This window comes from Camponotus vicinus, unplaced genomic scaffold, assembly GCF_025532165.1.
Source record: "Camponotus vicinus isolate PSW18456_S1 unplaced genomic scaffold, iyCamVici1.0 SCAF_5, whole genome shotgun sequence".
NCBI lineage: Eukaryota > Metazoa > Arthropoda > Insecta > Hymenoptera > Formicidae > Camponotus > Camponotus vicinus.
Window position 1 is genome coordinate 6,908,449 of NW_028141977.1, and position 22,118 is coordinate 6,930,566.

At 31.6% G+C, this 22,118-nt stretch overlaps 1 protein-coding gene across 1 annotated transcript in view; it reads left to right on the forward strand.

Annotated features, from left to right (window-relative positions):
* The first annotated feature begins 17,757 nt into the window (after nucleotides 1–17,757).
* The window catches only part of LOC145972363 (uncharacterized), a 72,446-nt gene continuing 68,085 nt past the window's right edge, over nucleotides 17,758–22,118 (forward strand). The window contains exon 1 of the mRNA XM_083100921.1: nucleotides 17,758–17,780. Coding sequence (XP_082957047.1) covers nucleotides 17,758–17,780 — 23 coding nt within the window. The remainder of the gene's footprint in view (nucleotides 17,781–22,118) is intronic.

Genomic DNA, 22,118 nt, shown 5'->3' on the forward strand with positions numbered 1-22,118 from the left:
AGGGGTCGGGTACGCTCCCCGAAAAAGCGCCATGGTGTAAGGGTTTGAGTACGTTCCTGAAAAACGCCTCCCTTTAAACCCCTAGGGGAAATAAAGTATCTATATCTATCTATCTATCTAATATATTAATATAATATATTTATATAATATATCAATTATATTATATATTATAAAAATATATATTTACCTTGTAAAATAGATTACTCCTATAAAATTGCTGTAAGATTACTTTTTATGTTTTGATTACTCCTATAAATAAAATATTAAAATTAATAATTTAATTTTTCTTAAAATAGAAGTATGTTATATTTTTCTTGTTTGTGTACTTTATTATATAATATATAATTCAAAACTAATGTGTAACTTGTTGAAAAAAAAGATTTAAAAGAAAAAGTTAAAAGAAAAGTTATTAAACAAAAAATTGAGAAGAAAACTTAAATGCATGTATAGATACATTAATGTTAATTTTAAAATTAAATTATAATTTTAACTAATAGTTAATAAATATTTTACTGTCAAATTTACGGAAATATTCAAAGTGAAATAAAATTAATAAGTAAACAATCAAAGATAAAAAAGAAGAAGAAAGAAAATAGAATAAAAGAATATACCATAATGTCATTTTCGGATTTTCTTTTCCTTTTCGGAAGAAATACTGCCTTCGAAAGTTCCTCATCGGTAGTAATACCTGGTATGATTTTTATATCTGATACATTCTCAACAAGCAAAAAATTTGGCATTCTATCAATTTTCAGAATTCCAGATATTTGAAGCTTTGTTTTTACTTTAAATTTATTTAAAACATTACGATCTTTACATCGTATTTCAAACCGAAATTTTCCGATTCCTACTGATGAAATATAAGTAATTTCTCCAAATGTATCTTTAGTAAAATTGTGTTTTAAAAAAGCTTCCAAAGTCACTATAATTAGAATAAAAATTAAATAAGAAAAAGGATATACAACTAATTATTTTGATAAAAATTAAAACATTTTTTCAGTTCTATTGTTGACATATTTGTATATGTATTATATTTAATTAATAAATTTGTTTTAATAGAAATGTGTTAAACTAAACTTTACATTTACATAGTACATCTTTTAAAAAAAATTATACTTACCATACTTCGTTGGAGAATTTAAAATATTTTGAATATCAATTAATGTATAAGATTGCATTTCCTCTGAATTTCGAATTTTTCTAATAACATTTACGATTGTATAATCTTTTATTGTTAAATCCATTATCACATTTCCCAAACTTGTAGAATGAGGCTGAAAAAAAGCTCCGGATATATGTATTACCTATAATAATAATAAAAACATTTTTGTAAAATATTATTTATTTAAAAAACAGTTTTATATTACTTAAAATAATTAAATCCCCTGTTTAATTCAAGGTTAAAAGTAAGATTTTTTTATTCATAACTTAATAACTAGACATCATGAATATAAAACAAAGTGGAAATTAAAGAAGAAGCTTTTCTTTCGCAATTCTCTAACTTTAATTTCCATTGTGGTTTATACATATGATGCTTGATTATTAAATAATTATAAAAAATGTCATTCTGAGTTAGACTTGGATTAAATAAAAAAAAATTGTGTAGATGAATTAGAACCAGAGTACACACTTTTGCATAACATATAACACATATGCATAAGAAAATTGATTGTTCCAAAAGCAACTACATAAAGAATTCAACCAAAATGCAAGTGTGTTTTGGCCTTTAAAGTAATTAAATATTTTTTTATTATTAAAACTAAACAATTTAAAAAAATTTTTATAAATTATTTTATAAAAATAAAATTAAATTCTATAACAATTAGTACTTTTACTTTTTATTCAATAACAAATTAAAGTAAAACATTATTATCATAATTTGTATATTAATTTATAGTAAATATTTATAATAAAACATAATTTTAATTTTATGACAAAAACTTACGAATGATGTTTGGAAGTTATGTATTACTCTATTTATATTATCGCCCCATATAGTAAGTTGTACTTTCCAGTCAATATTATTTGTTAAAAACACTCGGCAACGTTCAACATTACCGTTTTTAGTTTTTACAGTAATTTTGCCATCGACTCGTTCCACCATAGCGATAAAACATCTGAAAATACATATAAAAATAATTAACACTTTATATTTGTTATAATATTATTTGTATTTATAATATATATGTATTATAATTAATATTACATATTTGTATTAAAAAATAAGAAATTAATAAAAAATTAAATAAAACTTTTAATGTGTTTTTTATATATCAGCTTAATTATATGACATTGCGCAATAACTTATTTTATTATAAATTCTTCATTCATAACTATTATAATTTTACAAATATAATAATAATATTAACTTTATGAGAACAAATTTATAAATATGAAGTTAAAAATTAAAAAAACAATTTTTTGTGATAATACTTACACTGTGCCATCATTAGGTAGCATAACTTCAAAAAGTTCCCTCGGTGAGACACATAATGTAGGAGTATTACACAAATCATAATAAATGTCTGAATCACTGTCCATGTTTGAAATTTTATTTTACAATTTTGTTGTATTTGTTGTGCCGGGAGTGGCACGGGATGTGGGGTAGCCGGGAGATTCCAAAGGATGTCACGGACCGTCGTGTAGTTGTATACTTTTATTATTTCTTTTATTATAAAATCGTTTATTTTTAACTGGATTTGTATACAATTTGGTTTAATTATATCTTATTTCGTAATCCTTCTCAGGAGTTTCGAGTTTCTTTCCGTCGCCTCTTCCTTCGTTCCGTTAGATTTTTAAGTGTTATAGTAACTAGCCCAGATTCGCACTCTTTATCAATTGACTTTTTATTAACGACTGTCCGCCGCGAACCCGCGGTGGACGGTTTTTAACACCTCATTTTAGGGGTGTTTTGGAGGGGATCGCCTAGCGACATGACCATATATGGTCATGGAAGATTTTCGTGGCGGTCAAGTCCAAGTGCAAACGAAGGAGGTTCAAAGTCGAATCCCTTCGTTGGCATTTTCACGTTTCCGGCGAACTCGCGCATGGTTCGCTGAGGTAGCGGTTTTACGCGGTTCGCGAACATTCTATCGCATCTAAAGCGTATAAAATTTATTAATGGTAAAATAAAATAATTAGTTACAGTCTTTCGGACTGTAACATATTAGATAAATAAAACGCCAAAATATAGTAAATATTGTAATTTCGTATTTATATTTTGTTTTATAAAAGTACAACCAGATGCACTTCTATTATTTGTAGGTTACTATAGCGTTCCCTTTTAGAAAAAAGATTCTGATATAAAACAAAACAAGAAACATTTGCTTTTCCTGAAAAAAAAAGAAAGTTAAAACAAATAAAAATTAATGGATTTTTAAGGATACATGTACACTCAGTTATAGAAATACTTCAACATATGAATTGAAAACTAAACTTTTGAAATTTTACATTCTTGAGTAATATCTATAAAAAATAATTTTTTTATTATAAAATTATCAATATTATATAATATATATAGTGTATGTTATCGATAATGTAGAAAAAAAGAAAAATAGTATTAACTTAAATATACCTAATTGTCCGAAAATCATAAAAATCATCCCAGTTAAAAATTCGCATAAACAAATATCCATTGTTCGACGTTATAAAAATCTTAGAATTCAGAATTAACGGGCGTCGAGAAGCTTCTCGAAATCTCTATTTGTCAAGAAAAACTCGATCGTTCCCGTTATCTCTCATTTTTTCAACTCATAAGAAACGCGTGTCATAAACGTTCACAATAACAAAGCAACCGTCGACAAAATCAGGGAGGCGTATGGGCATGCGCGCCCATACGTCACGATCAGCTGATTGCCAATCAGCTGATAGAAAAAGGTTGCGCGCATGACAATTAAAGAATTGTCAACGTCAGGCCTCATCGGCGGCCAATTGTACGCGGCGCCGTGAGGTCACCGCTAAAGTACAAAATTTATTGGGCCACGTCGCAACGGGCTCAAAATTCCGCTCGCCTTATAACGGGCACCGCACGCGAGCACGACGAAGTCTCGTACTTTTCGCTGAACCGCATCTTTTGTTAAACCGCTGATTAAAACCGCTATTTCGCTATACGACCGCTTATTCACTCGGACTTCCGCTTTCTTCTTTAATAATACGAAAATCGAACCGCCTATAACGATCGATATTCCGCTTTGACTACGATTAACCGCTTTTGTAAAACCGCAATCACTGCACTGAACACCTTTTTTATTCTTGACTGTAATAAACGTCTGTTTTGAGTGTGAACGTGGCGCGCACTTTTTCACTGAAAGACCTTCCGTTCCTGTCGTCGCACTGTCGGATTCCGCTCGCGAACATTTTATAGCGTTCCCTTTTAGAAAAAAAGATTCTGATATAAAACAAAACAAGAAACATTTGCTTTTCCTGAAAAAAAAAGAAAGTTAAAACAAATAAAAATTAATGGATTTTTAAGGATACATGTACACTCAGTTATAGAAATACTTCAACATATGAATTGAAAACTAAACTTTTGAAATTTTACATTCTTGAGTAATATCTATAAAAAATAATTTTTTTATTATAAAATTATCAATATTATATAATATATATAGTGTATGTTATCGATAATGTAGAAAAAAAAGAAAAATAGTATTAACTTAAATATACATAATATATAAATATATTTAATTTTTAAATATTTATAAAAAATATTTTTGATATATATTTTTCCTTATATTTTCTATACTTTTTTATATTTTTTACATATGTATGTATATTATAGGAATATCATTTTATTATTTTTTATTATATTTCTTGTCTGAAATATATTGCTAAAATGATACTTTTTTAATACAATATTAAAAATATATTTATAATATTTTTAATATTAAAAACAAATACACTTTAATGTAAACAATGCATTAAAATTAATAATTACACATATCTTTTAAATTTCTTCTATTGCTGTACTGGACCAATTTGTAGAACTTAAAATCGATTCAAATTAATGTAGAATTATCCAGACAAAAATCTAATTAATTAATCGTAATTGTCAACATAGACATTATTTTTTAAATTGTAGTAAAAACAATAACAAAAGTACTGTCAAAACTATGAATAAGAAGCAACATTTTTCATTATAATTTTGACTATAACTTCTTTAATCAAATTTCATATGTAATTTTGTATTAAATTTTATATAAAACTTTAATTGAATTCTATATAATTAATAAGAAATGAGAAAAATATACAAAAATAACAATAATACTATTCTGATAATTCAATATTATGTGTAAAATACAGTTTCAATAAAGAAAATCTATAAATAAGTTTTTATTTAATATATATTATTATTCAAACATTGTTTGGAAATTGCATAAAATAACTTTTGTCAAAAGTTGTGTACTTTATCCATTCTTTTTAAATCAGCATAGTCAATAATATGCAAAATTTTTTTAAATTCTATATATTTTTTTTATATTTACTTGTTTTTCATTAAAATCATGAAAGTATAATTTGGCTACTAAAATTTAAAATATGATATAATAACATCAATTCAGCATATGCAATGACATATGAAGTGCTAATAGAATTTGAATTGATAAATTTTGATATTTTTTTAGTATATACATTATATATAACTTTGTATCCTCGAGAGGAATCAATATACTGTACATTATATATAAAAAGGTACTGCTTCTTATTTTAATTATATTAACTTTAAATTAAAATTATTAGAAAACATTTTGATTCTAAATAAGAAAGAAGCTGATAAAATTGATATTATGCTCGATACATAGTATCATTGTATTGTATATATACATATATAGATATGTTTCTTACCAGTTTTGTCTTATTTATTATTGCATATATATTGCATATTTGAGAGCTAAATTACATATTCCAACCAATTATTTGTACAGTGGCTTCACTATTAAATTGTAAAAAATTTTAAAAATCCAATTTCTTGTTATTCTTTTCAAATAATTTTATTTGAAAAATTAAAGTCATGTAACTTGTCATTTTCCTATAATGTGAAAAATATATTTTTATTTTATTAAAATAAAAACCTGTTGTTTGAGTAAAATTAACGCATCTAAATTAAAAATTGTGCATGTGTGAGTGTATGTGAGTATGTGTATGTGTGTGCGAAATGACAATAATTCACAATTTAGTATATGCGATACATATGAAATTATGAAGTTCTAATAGAACCTGAATTAATAAATTTTAATATCTTTTTAGTATTAACTTTATATATATATATATATACAGGGTGAGCCATTTTAATTAACGCACGCAATTATTTCGGAAACAAAGCATTTTAGAGAAAAATGTTTCAGATAAAAGTTTTATGGTTTCGAGGGGGCCATAAGATGGTATCATTGGTTTGACCTTGAAGAGTTATTTGAAGGTCACATGAAGGTCACTTTCAATTTCTTAAATGGAACCTACTATTTGTCATTGCATATTCTTGTAGCTTATCTCGAGAGCTTTCCAAAACACTATAATTAAGTACCTTTTCGTTAAGTACTTTTTGAGTTATGAGACTTGAAATAATTTCTTAATTTTACATAAACCGTAAAATATCTTATAAAATATTCATTTTTCGATTATCTTATCTTAATACTTTTATGTACAAAATAATGAGAGGAATCAATTGGTGTAAAGAAAACACATAGTTGTTTTTAAGAAAAAATATGGAATTGTTAATTGCAAATTATATATTTTTTCTTCAAAACAACTATGTGTTTTCTTTACACCAGTTGATTCCTCTCATTATTTTGTACGTAAAAGTATTAAGGTAAGATAATCGAAAAATGAATATTTTACAAGATATTTTACGGTTTATGTAAAATTAAGAAATTATTTCAAGCCTCATAACTCAAAAAGTACTTAACGAAAAGATACCTAATTATAGTGTTTTGGAAAGCTCTCGAGATAAGCTACAAGAATATGCAATGACAAATAGTAGGTTCCATTTAAGAAATTGAAGGTGACCTTCATGTGACCTTCAAATAACTCTTCAAGGTCAAACCAATGATACCATCTTATGGCCCCCTCGAAACCATAAAACTTTTGTCTGAAACATTTTTCTCTAAAATGCTTTGTTTCCGAAATAATTGCGTGCGTTAATTAAAATGGCTCACCCTGTATATATATAAAGCTATTGCTTATTTTAATTATATTAACTTTGAATTAAAATAATTAAAAAACATTCTGATTCTAAAGCAGAAGCTAAAATTGATATTATGCTAGATATATACATCAATGTTATTACTTATTATATTTATTTGTGTTAATAAACAATAAAAGATTAACGTTAAATTATTTAATAATATTCAATAGATTTGTAGAATTGTATATGTATATATATATATATATATATATATATATATGTATACATATACAATTCTACAAATCTATTGAATATATTTATTATTGAATATTATTAAATAATTTAACGTTAATCTTTTATTGTTTATTAACACAAATAAATATAATAAGTAATAACATTGATGTACATATCTAGCATAATATCAATTTTAGCTTCTGCTTTAGAATCAGAATGTTTTTATATACAGGGTGATTCTAAATAACTTTATGCTTTTGCAAAAACATAATCTTGACCGAATTCTAAGACGATTTTTCCTTTGGCAAAATTTCGTCCGAAGCTTAGTTTTTGAATTATTAAAGGAAGTAGTTAACGTATGACGGGTCGAATACAAGAGGCAGGCAAGGGTGGCGCGATTCATCGTCAGACGCGGGTGCTTACGCGGGGCGCCTGCTGCGATCAGCTGGTCGCTATACACATACAGACACACATGCGAACACATACATTCTCGCTCTGTCTGTCTGTCTATCTGTCTCTCTCTCTCTCTCTCTCTTATTCGCTCACTCACCGTAATTTTTTTTTTTTTTTTACGAGAGAGGGGAAAATGCATTTTATGCATACCCACCGGTCGATCCAGTGAGTTAATGTGGGACTCGAGTACCAAGTCGAATTACCAACTCGGTACTCCCTACCCACTAAAAACCCCTCTCTTTTCACGAATTTCCTTTGACACACTGTCCCTCTGACTTCCCGAGATCTGTTTTCACATAACGTCAAAAAATAGTTATCATTACCTTGTTCGATGACTTTTGATGTATTGCTGTAATTGCTTGAAGAAGAAATGAATTTTCCGATAGATCGTACGTTCTCAAATTTAACGTAGATATCACGTTGCAAAAGACAAGAAATCCACAATAAATTATTAACTGAAAGTTTTTCTTCTTTCATGAACTGTATTCTTTTATAAACTTTAACGTAATCACATTTATTTACTCACTCGATGAGACGAGAAATTTACTAATGACTCTATCACTAATCACTATTAATCACTGTCGAATAATAACTGTTGGCGATTAAAAATCACTCGATGAAAGAAACACGCGCGCACACGTTACTACACGACGCAACGACGCGACAATGCGACGATAATTACTCGGCGACTGCAAGCAGTTTTTTGTCATGGTAGGTTGCGGTAGGTTAAGGTACTACTGGCGCTATCGAACGCGATCATGTGTTCGATTGAAGAATGCGGTAAACATAATAAACATTTAACATATTAATATTATTATTATCATGAATGTGTGTGATATCCATACATCGTATGATATCTATTTAAAAATTAATTAGATTAAATGTCTTTTTAAAATATTTATTACTTTTACTATTATCTTAAATAAATATTTAATATTAATATTTTATATGATAATAGTAATAAATAAAAGTAATAAATATTTTAGTGGGTAGGGAGTACCGAGTTGGTAATTCGACTTGGTACTCGAGTCCCACATAACTCACTGGATCGACCGGTGGATATGCATAAAATGCATTTTCCCCTCTCTCGTAAAAAAAAAAAAAAAAATTACAGGTGAGTGAGCGAATGAGAGAGAGAGAGAGAGAGACAGACAGACAGACAGACAGAGAGAGAATGTATGTGTTCGCATGTGTGTCTGTATGTGTATAGCGACCAGCTGATCGCAGCAGGCGCCCCGCGTAAGCACCCGCGTCTGACGGTGAATCGCGCCACCCTCTTGCCTGCCTCTTGTATTCGACCCGTCATATGTTAACTACTTCCTTTAATAATTCAAAAACTAAGCTTCGGACGAAGTTTTGTCAAAGGAAAAATCGTCTTAGAATTCGGTCAAGATTATGTTTTTGCAAAAGCATAAAGTTATTTAGAATCACCCTGTATATATAAACATTCTGATTCTAAAGCAGAAGCTAAAATTGATATTATGCTAGATATGTACATCAATGTTATTATTTATTATATTTCTTTGTGTTAATAAACAATAAAAGATTAACATTAAATTATTTAATAATATTCAATAATAAATATATTCAATAGATTTGTAGAATTGTATATGTATACATATATATATATATATATATATATATATATATATACATATACAATTCTACAAATCTATTGAATATTATTAAATAATTTAACGTTAATCTTTTATTGTTTATTAACACAAATAAATATAATAAGTAATAACATTGATGTACATATCTAGCATAATATCAATTTTAGCTTCTGCTTTAGAATCAGAATGTTTTTTAATTATTTTAATTCAAAGTTAATATAATTAAAATAAGCAATAGCTTTATATATATACAGGGTGAGCCATTTTAATTAACGCATGCAATTATTTCGGAAACAAAGCATTTTAGAGAAAAATGTTTCAGACAAAAGTTTTATGGTTTCGAGGGGGCCATAAGATGGTATCATTGGTTTGACCTTGAAGAGTTATTTGAAGGTCACATGAAGGTCACCTTCAATTTCTTAAATGGAACCTACTATTTGTCATTGCATATTCTTGTAGCTTATCTCGAGAGCTTTCCAAAACACTATAATTAAGTATCTTTTCCTTAAGTACTTTTTGAGTTATGAGGCTTGAAATAATTTCTTAATTTTACATAAACCGTAAAATATCTTGTAAAATATTCATTTTTCGATTATCTTACCTTAATACTTTTACGTACAAAATAATGAGAGGAATCAACTGGTGTAAAGAAAACACATAGTTGTTTTGAAGAAAAAATATGTAATTTGCAATTAACAATTCCATATTTTTTCTTATAAACAACTATGTGTTTTCTTTACACCAATTGATTCCTCTCATTATTTTGTACATAAAAGTATTAAGATAAGATAATCGAAAAATGAATATTTTGCAAGATATTTTACGGTTTATGTAAAATTAAGAAATTATTTCAAGCCTCATAACTCAAAAAGTACTTAACGAAAAGGTACTTAATTATAGTGTTTTGGAAAGCTCTCGAGATAAGCTACAATACTTTTACTATTATCTTAAATAAATATTTAATATTAATATTTTATATGATAATAGTAAAAGTAATAAATATTTTAGTGGGTAGGGAGTACCGAGTTGGTAATTCGACTTGGTACTCGAGTCCCACATTAACTCACTGGATCGACCGGTGGGTATGCATAAAATGCATTTTCCCCTCTCTCGTAAAAAAAAAAAAAAAATTACAGGTGAGTGAGCGAATAAGAGAGAGAGAGAGAGAGACAGACAGACAGACAGACAGAGCGAGAATGTATGTGTTCGCATGTGTGTCTGTATGTGTATAGCGACCAGCTGATCGCAGCAGGCGCCCCGCGTAAGCACCCGCGTCTGACGATGAATCGCGCCACCCTTGCCTGCCTCTTGTATTCGACCCGTCATACGTTAACTACTTCCTTTAATAATTCAAAAACTAAGCTTCGGACGAAATTTTGCCAAAGGAAAAATCGTCTTAGAATTCGGTCAAGATTATGTTTTTGCAAAAGCATAAAGTTATTTAGAATCACCCTGTATATATATATATATATATATATATATATATATATACATACATACATACATACATACATATGTATATATATATATGTATGTGAACCGTATATTATGAGGACCGACACTAACACATATATTTTTTTGTATACATAGATATACATCAATATGTAGATAAGTATATCAATAAAATTTTTTATTGATTGATTGATATCTTTATTCGTCCCCTTGGGGATTGAAGGCGCTTTTTCGAGGAGCGTACCCGAACCTCTTACACACCTTTCGCAGCAAAAGAGTACAAAATCACGCAAACCAAAATAAACAGAAATAAACAGAAAGGAAATCACAAGAAAATATAATATAAAATAAAAAATAACAGTAAAAATAAAAATAAAAATAAATACAATATAATACAATAAACCAAAGTGAAAATAAAGATAAAGGAAAACGGAGAAAAATAAAAATAAATCAAAATTAAACTAAAAATAAAATAAAAATAAAAATAAAAATAATCACGAGCATACAGCATCAACCAAGCACCTATGCTGTGATTCGCCGCGCAGAGAAGACACCGCCTGTCCAACAACCGCTCTCTTTTCTTACTACTAGCTTATAACTACCCTCGGCTTACGTCTGCCTCACATTCTATCTTACAAACTACCCTATCTAACCTAACCAAGAGAGAGAGAGATCTATCCCTAACTTTTCGACTTCCGATTCCACATACTCCGCATATTCTCCTTCACTCCACATACACCCCTCCATTCACCACACCCTCTCCTTCCACCTCTCCTCCACACTCCCCCCTCTCCTCTCTTTCACTCTCTATCTCCCTCATCCACCATTCCCCTTCCCCATCCTGACTCAAGATCTCTTCCATTCTTTCCCACCAATTCCCCTCTTTTCCTCCTCCTCTGCATTCTCCCAGTACATGTTCCCCTGTCTCCTCACCCCCTCCACACCGCCTACACTTCCTTCTTTCTTCCGATTCCCAATATCTCGCCCCTCTCATCTCGTTATTCAACCTAAATCTTATCACCCTCCTCCATCTACTCTCCCCCCATCCCTTTTCCAGATATGCTGGTATTCCCTCTTCCTTCACCTCCCCATACCATCTATTGTACCTTGAATCTCTAATCTTTTCCCAGCTTTCCTCCTTTTGCATCTCTCTGTCCCTCTGTTCCCACCCATCATATACTTCTTCTCCCCTCCCTCTTTTCTCCTCCATCCCTTTCACTTCTTTTCCCCTGTCCTCAAAAAATTTCCTCCTCTCCTCTTCCCACCCTGTCATTTCCCCTCCCTCTCGTATCTTCCTCTTTATTTCCTCAAAACATCTCCTCGCTAGGCCTCCGCCTCTCCCTTCTTCCAGTTTCTTTTCAAACCCTACTGCCCTTTTCCCTGTCCCTATCCTAAACTTCTCCTTCCCAGTCTCCTCCCTTACCATATACCCCGGTGTGCACCAATCCACTAACGTCCACCTAATCCATCTTTCCTGCATTGCCTCCACCTCTTTCCATTCCCTCCACCCCCATATTTCTGCACCGAACTCCATTACCGTTCCTACCAACCTCTCACACAGCCAAATTCTTCTTTTCCAATCGCCCGTAAACCTCCTTTTACCTATCCCCCACACCTGTCTTATCACCGCCCCTGCCTTCCTTACCCTGTCACGTGCTCCTCCTGTCCTCCGTACCTTTGCATCTTATATCCTAAATATGTGAATTCCTTCACCTCCTCTATCTCTTTCCCCTTCCATCTCCACTTTGCCGCCTTCCTCCTCCCTCCTCCTTTCCTAAACCTCATAACTTTCGTTTTCCCCACATTCACCTCTAACCTTTTCCTATCCATATACCCCTCTAATTTCCCTAACATGTGTGCCATCCCCTCTTCATTTTCTGACAACAGCACCATGTCATCCGCATATGCCAGACAATATATTTTTTCCTCTCCTAGTTTCACCCCACCCCATCCTCCCCTTCTCAACACCTCCTCCACATCCGCTAAAACTAGGTTGAATAAATACGGACTCATTGGACATCCCTGCCTCACTCCTCTTGCTGTCCAAAATTCTCTCCTATTTTCTCTCCTACCTTCACTCTACTCCTTGTCTCCCTATACACCTCTTCTATCCTACTCCTTAATCCTTCCCTAACCCCTCTCCCCTTCATTGCTTCCATTAACACCTCCCTGTCCACCGAGTCAAACGCCGCCTTTAGATCCACAAACGTCGCAACCACCATTCCACCTTTCCGCTTTAACTGCCTATTCACCAAAAAATTCAAAACATAAATATTGTCTATTACACCCATCCCCTTTCTAAAACCTGTCTGATTCTGTGGCACCATGTCTTTTTCCTCCATCTCTTCCTTCAACCTCTCTGTTAACACTCCCACATACACTTTGTACAGCGTTGGCATCAACGTTACCCCTCTATAGTCCTCTACCTTCACTCCTGCCCCCTTTTTCACTAAAGGAACAATTATTCCATCCTTCCACTGCTCCGGCCAGCCTTCTCCCTTCCAGACCCTGTTACAGAAACCCCAGATCCACTCCTCTATCCTTTCTCCCCCACACTTCCATACCTCGTTTGGCACCCCATCCGCCCCCGCCGCCTTCCCCTTTTTCAACTTCTCCAAAACATACCTTACCTCACCTCTTCTCAGATCCTCTTCTCCATCCTCTGCCCTCCTTCCCTTCCCTCCTTTTAACACTCTACCTTTTACCCCTCCTAACAACTTCATAAAGTACTCTCTCCATTCTTTCCCTTCTATCCCCTCGTTGATCCCCTTTCTCCTTTTCCTCTCCTTATTAACTATCCCCCATACCTCCCCTTCCGTCCTTACTTCCTGCGCCTCCTTAATCCATCTCTCGTTTTCCTCCCCTCTTTTCCTTTTACATAACAACTTGTATTCCGCTCTCTCCTTCCTATACCTTTCCCCCTCCCCACCCCTTTTCCTCCACTCTCTTAATGTTCTCCTCACTTCTCTCCTTTTACCCTCACATTCTTCATCCCACCATCCTGCCCTTTTCCTCCTCCCACTTTCTCTTTCCCCCTCCTTCAATTTCTCTCCTATCTTCCCTATCTTCCTTTCCAACTCTTCATCAACGCCCTTGTCACCCATTAGTTCCCAGTCTACCTCCTCTCTTATTTTTTCCCCTCCTCTTATTGTCCATCTCCCACCCCTTCTTTCTTTACTTCCCCACTCTCTCTCCTTTGCCCTTCCTCCTTTCTTTTCCAAAAATACTACCAATGGATGATGATCCGACTCCACGCTGTCCCCCACTTCCATCCTCACCACCCTTTTCCTTATCTTTTCCTCCCCTACCACATAATCAATCACTGATTCTCCCCTTCCCCCCGTATATGTAAATTCCCCCTCTTCGTCCCCTTCTACCGTTCCGTTCAGGATTCCCCATCCCCTCTTTTCTAGTCCCCCTATCAATTTCCTTCCTTCTTCATTAACCTTCCCATCTTTTGATTTTCTTACTATTCCTTCCTCCTCTCCCTCTTCTATACCTCCTCCCAACCTCCCCGTCCTCGCGTTAAAGTCACCCCCTATTATTGTCCATTTACTATCCTCTTGCTCCTCCAGCCATCCCTCCATCGCTTCTAGCTTTTCCTTCATATCTCCCTTCACATACACTCCTACTATCCTCCATCTTTCTTCGCCCACCCATGCCTCTACTGCCAACACCCCCTCCTCTTTTTCCTCTACTTCGATAACCGAGGTTACTCCCCCCTCCTCTTTTACTCCAATAATTATCCCCCCCATCGGTCTTCCTTTTTTACTCCTTTTCTTCGCTAATTGTCTCTCTCACCTATAACCTTTTGGTAACATCCGCTTTACCCTGTCCCAATCTTTCCCATCAACCCAAGTTTCCACCATCACAACTACCTCCCATCTCTTAATTTCTTTCCAAAACCTTTCCTCCTTATTCCTTACCCCCGCTACATTCCAGAAGCCTACTCTCCACCCCTCTTTTCCTCTACCCACTTTCCTCCCTCCCTCACCTTTTCTTTCCCCCTCTCCCCTATCCTTTTCCCTCTCTTTCTTCTTCGTTTTCCTTCCCCCTCCATCTCTATTCTCCCCCTCATATCCTATTCTTACATCTTCATCTCCCCATTCACTGCCTCTCCTTTCCCCTTATCCATTTCTTCTCCTCTTAACTCCCCCTTCCAGTTTCTAAGCCTGCCCTCCTCTTCGTCCCATCTCCACCAACACTCATTAATTCTGATTTTTCCGTACCCTGTCCATACTCTATTGCCTTTTTTCCTTTCTTCCTCCGCTATTTCCCCAATTCTCCATTTCATCCTTCTCTCACCCCATGTTAGATCATCTTTTATTCTGATCTTTTTCCCCTTTAGTTCCTTCTTTTTCTCCATCACCTGCCTCTTCTGCTCCCTGCTCCCTAGTCTTACCACTACCATTTCCCCCTCCCCGCCCTCCTTCCCCCTAATCCTCCTAATCCACTTAATCTCTACCTCCGCCCCTATTGCCTCAAACACTTTCATCACTCTCACCTCCAGATCTCCTGTTCCCTCCTCCAATCTACGAATCACTATGTTGTTCCTCCTTTCCTCTCTTTCCTTTAGTTCTATCTTCCTACCAATTCCCTTCATCTTATCTACTGTCACTTCATCCAGGCCTACGCATTCTCTTATCCTCCCCACCCCCACTCCCTCTGCTATTTTCTCCCTTTCCCCCAATCTGGTTTCTAACTCTTTTATTTTTCTTTCCATGGTCTCAATTTTATGCCCTATCTCCTTCTTTTCCTCTCTCCACTCCTTATCCCTTTGTAATATCTCTAGCCTCAAATTCCTAAACTCCTCACAAAATCTCTCCATCATTTTTTCCCCCATCTCATTTATCATTTTACCTATTTCCTCCTTCTCCAACCACTCCCCTCTTCCCGCAATCTCTCCGACCTTCTACTCCTCCTAAACGTCCACTCATCTTCCTCCTTTTCCTCATCTCCTGACCCCTCCCTTTTCCTCTTCAAGAAGTCCTCAATACATCCTGTACTACCTCTCCTTTCCTTGCCCAGCTCCTCTATCTTCTTTGGCCTTCCTACTTTTTTCTTTCCCTCTTCCCCTGCCGACCTTCTCTCCTCACCCTCTTTTAACTTTCCCTCTCTACTGTCGTTCTCCATCTCTTTTCCGTTCCTCACTATTCAAATCCTATTACTACCTAGAACTATCTTCCGCTATCCTACCTTGCTTCTTACAGACTCTATGGCCTGAGCGCGCTGTCCCCGCCGACAGCACCTTCCCTAGTGTCTTTCCTAGTGACTCTACACCTGCCTTCTACTCTCTGCACCCTTGTTCTACACTCCCGTCGCCACGTGCCACCCTAACTCCTAACCTCACTGCCTCTTTCCCTTTGTATTTTCTCTTCAACTTTCACTCCCCTTCCCTCCACTTTCTCCTTCGCCACTCCTCTCTTTCTTCCTCGCAGCCTACGCCACACTCTCAGATTCTCCTCTCACTCTAACCGCTACTCTCTCGCAATTCACTGACCGCACACTCTCATACCTGTCACTCACACACTCTCCGGAATCGGAAGCCCAATAAAATTTTATATATGTATATTATTATTTCGAAGTTATTAAGCATTTTTGTTTTTACATAGTGATCGTATATACTGAGGACCAATACTTTCTTTCATTATAAAATAAAATATAGGTTATAATTTAAAATCTTCTATGTATACATAGTATCTTTAATACAAATTAGTGTTTCTGATTACAAAATTATCTAAATATATATTATTAAAAGTGGAATATTATCAAAAATAAAAACATATATATATCGTTTATTGTGAAGCTCAATAATATTCTCATTATACCCATTGTAGTTATTTTTCAAAATTTTGATGTGCTCGAGTTGTATTTTTTCTTTATTCATATATTTTTACCACACTATGTAGAGAATACAATTTGTATTTTACATTTTGTATTTTAGAAAATAGTTTGAAACTAAGCGTATGAATACGATTCGAATACGTCTGAATTTTATATGTCATTTTGATCTTAACCCTTGTAGTTTAGAGCTAAATTGGCATAGTTTTCTTGATATAGGCGTATTTTTTTATCTTTATAAGAATTTTTTTTTAGTAGGAAACTAAAAAACATTTTACTTTAACCCATTCAGACCTGAATTTTTTCTGGTAATGTAAAAAATTATATATTATTATTATTATTATTATTATTATTTTATTATTATTTATTATTATTTTTTTATTATTATTTTTATTATTATTTAGTCCACCGAGAGATCGCAGGGAAACTAATTCTAAAAAATAACTATTTCACATGATTTTAAAGTTTTTGTGCATAATTATGTACATAGGGTCTGAATGGGTTAATATATATTAATTTATCATACTGCAAAGAGGCGGGCATGTGTTTTGCAATAAAGCGATGGCAGATAACATAAGTTTGCGAGAGTCAGTTATAAAAAGCAGAATAGATGAATCTGATAGATTTTTTGACGCTGAAAACGAATCTGGCCACAGAATTTCCCCAGCACGTCAGGTTTCTGAGTAATTTGTCGTTAAATTCGAAAATGGTTATTTTAACAAATTTTGTAAATTTATCTATGGAAAATTATTAAATTTATATTTGGAAAAATCTCATTTTTTAAAATATTTATACCAATGACATCGTATAGTATTAGTCTTCACCTTTCAAATCCATTTTTGATTGTCGATGGACGACTTTTTTCGTTGAGAGATAACAAATTGAATTTTAAGATTTTTCAAAGTATAAGAGTACATTCAATTTACATTGTACATCAGTATTTTTTCATATGATTATGTAATTCAATCCAAATTCAGTTGCAAAATTAGTTTAGAGTATATTAGTTTAGAGAGAATAGTTTAGGTTTTTGTCTTAAATGATAAAATGAGTGTAAAGAGACAACTAGGGTAAGACTGAACTACATAATTATATAAAAAAACACTGTTCATTTTCATTGAACGTATTAAATTACTGTAAGTAAATACATAAATGTAGGTACTCTTTGTATAATGTGAATTAAATGTACTCCCACGCTTTAAAAAATTCTTAAATTTCAATTTGGTATCAGGGAAAAAAGTCAGAGCGGGAAAAACCAAAATTGATTTTGAAGGTAAATATTAGTACTTTATAATAAAATTGATGCTAATGCTAATAAAAAATTGCTATAGATTTTATAGTTATAGATTTTTATATAGATTTTATAGATTTTATAATCGAAAACGGCATTTTTGCATTTTTAGATTAGGAAAATCTCGAAATCCTGACGTACTAGAACAATTCTATGGCCAGATTCAGATTTAGCGTCGAAAATTATGTTAGAAATCACTATTCCAGTTCTTATTTCTATTAAAAGTAAATTTCGCCTGTAATGATTGGCATTAAAATCTTTTCAAACGACAATTTGTCAGGTTATCAAAATGATACAATTCTAGAAATCGTTATTTTAAGCCATTTAAATTATTTACGTTTGATGTAGAAATGTGTATAAATTGTGTGTTAAAATCTATTCCTACGTAATATCTCTTGATATATTAAATTGTACGAAAAAAATAATTATCAAATTTTATCATATGTAAATTATAACAAATTAGATTGGATGCAATATGTAAAATACAAAAATTAAAAAATCCTCGAAATGGTACTCATAATATACAAAACTCGATAAATAAATTGTAAGGTCAACATAATATACTTTACATATAAAATATTATTAGGTTCTCATGACGCTTGGTCTACATAATATACAATTATTCAATGAAAGTGTTCTCACAATATACGTTTCATATATGTATGTATATTTTACTAGATATTTTATGGTTTATGTAAAAATTAAGAAATTATTTCAAACCTCATAACTCGAAAAGTACTCGATGAAAAAATACTTTATTATGGTGTTTTAAAAAGCTCTCGTGGTAAGCTACAAGATTTTTTTTTGGGAAGAGATTGCCCTGACACCCTGTATATTATTTGCAATTACAAGACTTACAAGATTTATACAAGAGTTACTATAATTGTTAGACGAATTGTAAAGAAAAATATTATGTTGTAGTATTTTTAATTTATACCTATGACATTTTCACAATTACATAAAATCTGTTTCACGCATTTATATTATTTCAGGTTTTACATTAAGTCCGTAATTCCATATTATTTGTAGAATAATGTAACTGCTTAAGCATTACATTTTACATTATACATATAATGTTGTATATATGTACAATTAATTATAAATAATTTTAAATAATCTTTTCTTTTCTTCAACAATCAACGATAATTAGTTTCTTGTTTGCAATATATCGAAACTTTCATGTGTGATAAGGAATTTATCCATTAAAAAATTTCTGCACACATTTTATAAAAGACACACAGATTTGTGTACTTATAATATTTAAAAATAAAGATGAAGCATTATATTTCTATTAAAAAATATTTCTGATTTAGACTAACCTAAACCTAAACAACATCACATATTTAATATTACAATGTTACATATTTACAATATTATATACACTCACGACAAAAAAAAGCGACACATTTAAAATTTGAGAAAAAATCATGAAATTTCAAATGACGATAACTTCGTAAATAATAAAGATAGGAAGGTCTATAATAAATGAAAATGAGAAACTTGGAATCTTTACTTTAAGAATCAATTCATTTCAATGTTAGAGAGAATAATTTAGTGAGATAAATTTATTGAAAATAGCTGACAAAACGAGAGGCATTCAAAATTGAAAAATAATGGTCCGAGTTTGTCACGGTACATGGCGTGAGTCAAATGTCGCAGCTCAATAGGAAAAAGCATATGATAGTACAGTTTCCTCTTTGAAATGCTTTTTTCATTTCGATGCGATGATTTTTCGCAGAGAGATATTCGCATTTAAAGTAAAAAGCTGTCTTCTTATTCAAATATTTATGTCGGTCTTTAATAGTGTCTTGTCAGTGCTAATGGTAAAAAACAATATATTCCAAAAAAATTACTTCTTTTTATTTATTTTAAACTCATCGATTTACTTTTTATACTTTATCTTTTTATTAACGTAAATTTTATTATAAATGTTATAAAAATTGAAAGCATTACAGCAAAGAAATAATTTAAGAAATTACGATCACTGTTATAAATTATTTAAAGTAATAATTTAAGAAATCAAAAATTAAGAAATTTTTTTTACGCAATCATTCTTATAAATTTGAAAATAATTTTTTACATTTTATACAATATAATAAAAAAGATTATAATTAATATCTAAAAGCTTTAAAAGTTATTACTAAACGACAAAACTTATGCAATATTTATGTAAAAATTTAATCAAATAATCTTTTAGTCATGTAGAATAATTTATAAATACGAAATATTATAAATATGAACTTCCTATAAAGATGATAATCAAATATATTTATTTTATAATTAATATGGTTCTCAAAAATTATTTATATTTGTGCAATTTTTAAAATTATCGAAAAAATACTATCGCACAAATGAGGATTTCAAGCTCTTTAGGTATAAATTAAAAAACATTTTATTTTAATACATATCGATCTATCACACTACAAAAAGACGGACATGTGTTTTGCAATAAAACGATAGCAGATAATGATTCACGTTAAAATCTTTTCAAACGAGAATTTATCAAGTTATCAAAAAGATACAATTCCAGAAATCGCCATTTAAATTATTTACGTCTGATATAGAAATGTGCATAAATCGTCAATTAAAATCTATTCCTAATATTTTTTTCATGTATTAAATTAAATTTTATCATATGCAAATTATAACAAATTAGATTGGATGGACATTGCAGTATATAAAACACAAAAATTAAGAAATCTTTGTAATGTACATTTCGTATGATACTCATATATGATACTCATATACAGGGTGTTTCATTTTAATCGCCCCAGGCAAATATCTCGAAAAATATGGAAATTATGAAAAAAAGTTTCGGACAAAAGTTGTATAGTTTTGAGGGGGCCATAAGATAGTAACATTGGTTTGACCTTGAACAGTCATTTGAAGGTCACATAAAGGTCACCTTAAATTTCTTAAATGGAACATCCTATATATTATTGCATATTCTTGTAGCTTATCTCGAGAGCTTTCCAAAACACTATAATTAAGTACCTTTTCGTTAAGTACTTTTTGAGTTATGAGGCTTGAAATAATTTCTTAATTTTACATAAACCGTAAAATATCTTGTAAAATATTCATTTTTCGATTATCTTACCTTAATACTTTTATGTACAAAATAATGAGAGGAATCAATTGGTGTAAAGAAAACACATAGTTGTTTCGAAGAAAAAATATGTAATTTGCAATTAACAATTCCATATTTTTTCTTAAAAACAACTATGTGTTTTCTTTACACCAATTGATTCCTCTCATTATTTTCTACATAAAAGTATTAAGGTAAGATAATCGAAAAATGAATATTTTACAAGATATTTTACGGTTTATGTAAAATTAAGAAATTAGTTCAAGCCTTATAACTCAATAAGTACTTAAGGGAAAAATATTTTCTTATAGTGTTTTGGAAAGCTCTCGAGATAAGCTACAAGAATATGCAATAAAAAATTGGAGTTTCCATTTACAGAATTCAAGGTGACCTTTACGTGACCTTGACAACACTCATCAAGGTCATACTGATATCACCATGTAATGCGTTACTTGAAACCTTACAACTTTTGTCTGAAATATTTTTGTCTGCCGCGCTCAGTTTTTGAGATATTCGGCTGATACGGGTGGTCTGCGACACCTTGCATACATATATGATATACAATGTACAGGGTGTTTCAGACCATTTGTCCATTCCTTTTATTTTGAAAAGGGATGGTATTAGGAATTTGGAACAAACATGTTTACCAAAAAAATTTTTGAGTTGCCTTTGGTGTCCGATATTTCCGGAAGTTTTCCATAAATAAAAGGAGTGTACAATTGGTCTGAAACACTCTGTATATAACATGTCCCAGTAACTCTATTCATCTGAAATATCTCCACTATTTTTAGAGATAAAAAAATATTAAATTAGTAATAAAAGCTCTCTTAAATTAATAAAATAAATGATTAAGATAGGCATGGAGAGCTGAAGATCATTATTAATAACGAGTTGTACAGATTAAAAAGACCAATAGAAAACATTAATAGTTAAAACTTCAATTTAATAAAACAATGATGTTTAGACAATTTAAAAGCGGACGTTTCGACTTGTATTTAAGTCATCTTCAGCGCATATTATTCTCGGAAAGTA